Source organism: Salmo trutta, chromosome 27, assembly GCF_901001165.1.
Source record: "Salmo trutta chromosome 27, fSalTru1.1, whole genome shotgun sequence".
NCBI classification, from domain to species: Eukaryota; Metazoa; Chordata; class Actinopteri; order Salmoniformes; family Salmonidae; genus Salmo; species Salmo trutta.
This window is the reverse complement of record NC_042983.1, coordinates 20,385,974-20,389,010: the sequence shown is the minus strand read 5'-3', so window position 1 is coordinate 20,389,010 and position 3,037 is coordinate 20,385,974. Positions and strand designations below refer to the sequence as shown.

Below are 3,037 nucleotides of genomic sequence, written 5' to 3'. Positions count from 1 at the left end.
GAGCCCCAAGTGATTGCTGTTCGAACACCATTGGACCTACGACCACTCAATGTATGCTTCCGGCACCAGTGGAATATACTGAAAGCTCAAGACCGATGTGCAGCACCAAGGAGGGACTGTTAACTGAGGTTTCTACTTTGGAAATCACTAAAACAGTTTTCTGATACATGATATTTTTGGCGCACCTCTCCTTGTTCCACCAACTCGTCTGAAGAATGCAGTCCATCAGAGGTGAGTGTTGATCCTCAAGCTCTTTTTTTGTCATCAAACCTACCTTGGATTCCCAATGGACATCACACATTCAAGGCATAAGCTCTCATTGTCTAAATCAGTAGTCTGTGTATGTGAAATATTCCTCTATCACAGCCTATTGCCTATTTAGTTCTTATCTTGGTCAGCTAGTCCTCCGTCAGTTTGAGCTTATGACTGCTTCTTAATAATTGTTTCTACATCCTAGACATGAAGTCCAACTTTAGTACTCCGTCGTGCTCAATTCCCGGTGGTCCCGATGCTTATCGCCAAGGCAACATCAGGATGACTCTGGAGAACCCAGAACTCTGGAAGTCCTTCCATGAAATAGGAACAGAGATGATTATCACTAAACCAGGCAGGTAAGATAACCACAACTTCAAACTCTATCTGCCATTATCAATTACAATATACTTGATTGAAAATACTTCAAGAAATTGTACTTTCTGTGGACGGTCATGATAATGATTATTCTTGAATTTTGCAGGAGAATGTTTCCACACTGTAAAATCAACCTTTCTGGACTAATTCCATGTTCCAAGTACATCTTGTTGGTTGACATGGTACCTGTGGATGGTTTCAGGTATAAGGTAACAACCTTTTGCATGTTTACACTTGAATACATATCCATTGCTTTTCATATGAGCAAAATCATTGAAACCAAGGAGAATTTTCATTTAGAAACAACACATCCCTGGCTTGTATCAAACAATTGTGACATTAGCAAACATTAGCAATTGATGTTCTCCAATGGTCAGCATCTCCAGACGAGACCCAGCTCCACTCCAGTCTTTGCTAATCACCCCTTTGACATTGGTCATCAAAGGGCATTATCTCTTCCTGTTGTTATATCCCCTGCTGTTTGCCTCTGTGGATGGTGCAAGCCAAAGTATCACTCTCTTTTAGCCTCAAGGTTAGACAGGGATCCTCTGAAAATCACCCCTGCCCCCCTTTATATGACAGATTAACTTTATGTTAAGCTGTTTACTTCTGTCTCCTTCCAGTGGAATAAAGAGAAATGGGAAGTGACTGGGAAGGCGGAGCCTCAGCCTCCTTGTCGGACGTACCTGCACCCAGACTCTCCGGCCCCTGGGAGCCACTGGATGAAACAGTCGGTGTCCTTCCTCAAGCTCAAGCTCACCAACAACACTCTGGACCAACATGGCCATGTAAGAAAGTATTGTCAAGCTCTGTAATAATATATATCTATATAGACTTACTCAATAGACCATTGGCAAATTATTTTACTTTGATGACATTAACTGTTGTCTTTGTTCCAGTGACTAAACTAACTGTGCATCTCTCTCTTTCAGATCATTCTGCATTCCATGCACTGCTATCAGCCGCGCTTCCACGTTGTCCAGGCAGACGACATGTACAGTGTACGCTGGAGTGTCTTCCAGACCTTCACCTTCTCTGAGACCTCCTTCACCTCGGTCACCGCTTACCAGAACACTAAGGTCAGTCTCACTGCAGTCACTGGCACAGCAGGGCACTACCCTTCCCCCAAGCAAGAATCTGGTAACAAGGCGCTAGGTGTTTAAAACCAACTCTTTTCCCCACAGATAACAAAGCTGAAGATTGACCACAACCCATTTGCGAAAGGCTTCCGAGACGAAGGAACTAATACAAAAAAGTAGCTAGAATTGTTTTTATCATTACTTTTCTATTTCACTCTTTCTTTTCTATTTTCTGCTTGCCTTGAATATGTGTACTAATGATCCTGTTGTATTTTCCACTGCAGGCGTGCTAACAGAATCCCAGCCTCGACAGAGAAAAAAGCAAAGGAAATGGATTATCTAAGCAAAGACTCATATGAGGACAGCCCTTCAAGTATTGGCTTTCACCAGTTAGTTTAGTGACCAAACTACTCATCCCTTCTTGTAGAGGTTGTTCTTCTCTGAGCTCAGTGGGTCTGATGTCATGTATGTTTTGCAGGCTTACACAGGTCATCATATGAGGGATACGAAGGAGAGCGGGCAGAACTCACTGAGAGAAAAGAGGAGGAAGTGGTGAAAGAGGAGCACTATTCCCCTTGGGGGCCTGATAGGGAGCATGGACACCACGGCCAGACAGACACACCCCCTGGACCCGACGTCAGGGACATGTACAATGCAGAGCAGCGAGTACCAAACCCAGCTTCATACCAACCTTACAGGTAGGCACCACAGCATGCTGTCTATCTCAGTAATGTTCATCCTGCTGCCTGTAGGAAGGAAAACTCACTGCCACATTGTCATCAAAGCAGACAACACTGACCACCACCCTGCCTTCTCTCTCTTTTCAGGTTCCATAAATACGGGAAGTCTCCATCTCCGTCCTCCAACCTGGGCAGCAGCAATGGCGGTTCTGGGCGGGCCAGCTTTGAGTCCAGAGTCCCTGATGTAGCCACAGTCCCAGAGCATGAGGCCTCCAAGCCCTCTGTTAATGAGATTAGATCATCTCCCTGTGGCCCGCAGCCCCTTGCAGGACATCATCCGGACTACACAGGGGTGCTCAACATAGCCCAAGCAGGCAAGCCAGGGATCCTCAGCCACCACATCTACAGCCCTTACGGCACAGAGCAGACCCTGGGTCAGTGGAGCGGCCCCAGCCATGCCCAGTACCCTCCCCCTCACCACCTGCCCACTGATTACAGTACCCCGGCTGTGCACCACGGATATCACCATGGCAACGTGGCTGAGTGGAGCCAGTACCCACTCTTCTCCTACTCATGCTGGTGAACCATTTCCTCACAGTTTCTCCCAAAAGAGAAGGACTGCAGTCTCACAGGTGACTCAGTGAGACC

General features: G+C 46.4%; 1 protein-coding gene across 1 annotated transcript; it reads left to right on the top strand.

Moving 5' to 3' along the window:
* Window positions 1-215: 215 nt before the first annotated feature.
* Window positions 216-2,972, top strand: LOC115165177 (T-box-containing protein TBX6L-like). The gene is made up of 9 exons (XM_029718201.1): window positions 216-231; window positions 458-611; window positions 737-839; window positions 1,254-1,418; window positions 1,563-1,709; window positions 1,815-1,885; window positions 1,994-2,082; window positions 2,188-2,407; window positions 2,537-2,972. The coding sequence occupies exons 1-9, from the start codon at window positions 216-218 to the stop codon at window positions 2,970-2,972; spliced, it is 1,401 nt and encodes a 466-aa protein (XP_029574061.1).
* The last annotated feature ends 65 nt before the right edge of the window (window positions 2,973-3,037 follow it).

Bases quoted from the DNA above. Each gene is read 5' to 3' on its own strand.
- LOC115165177 (XM_029718201.1), top strand. The intron at 1,419-1,562 runs GTAAGAAAGTAT...TCTCTCTTTCAG, and splicing joins CTCTGGACCAACATGGCCAT to ATCATTCTGCATTCCATGCA. The intron at 2,408-2,536 runs GTAGGCACCACA...CTCTCTTTTCAG, and splicing joins GCTTCATACCAACCTTACAG to GTTCCATAAATACGGGAAGT.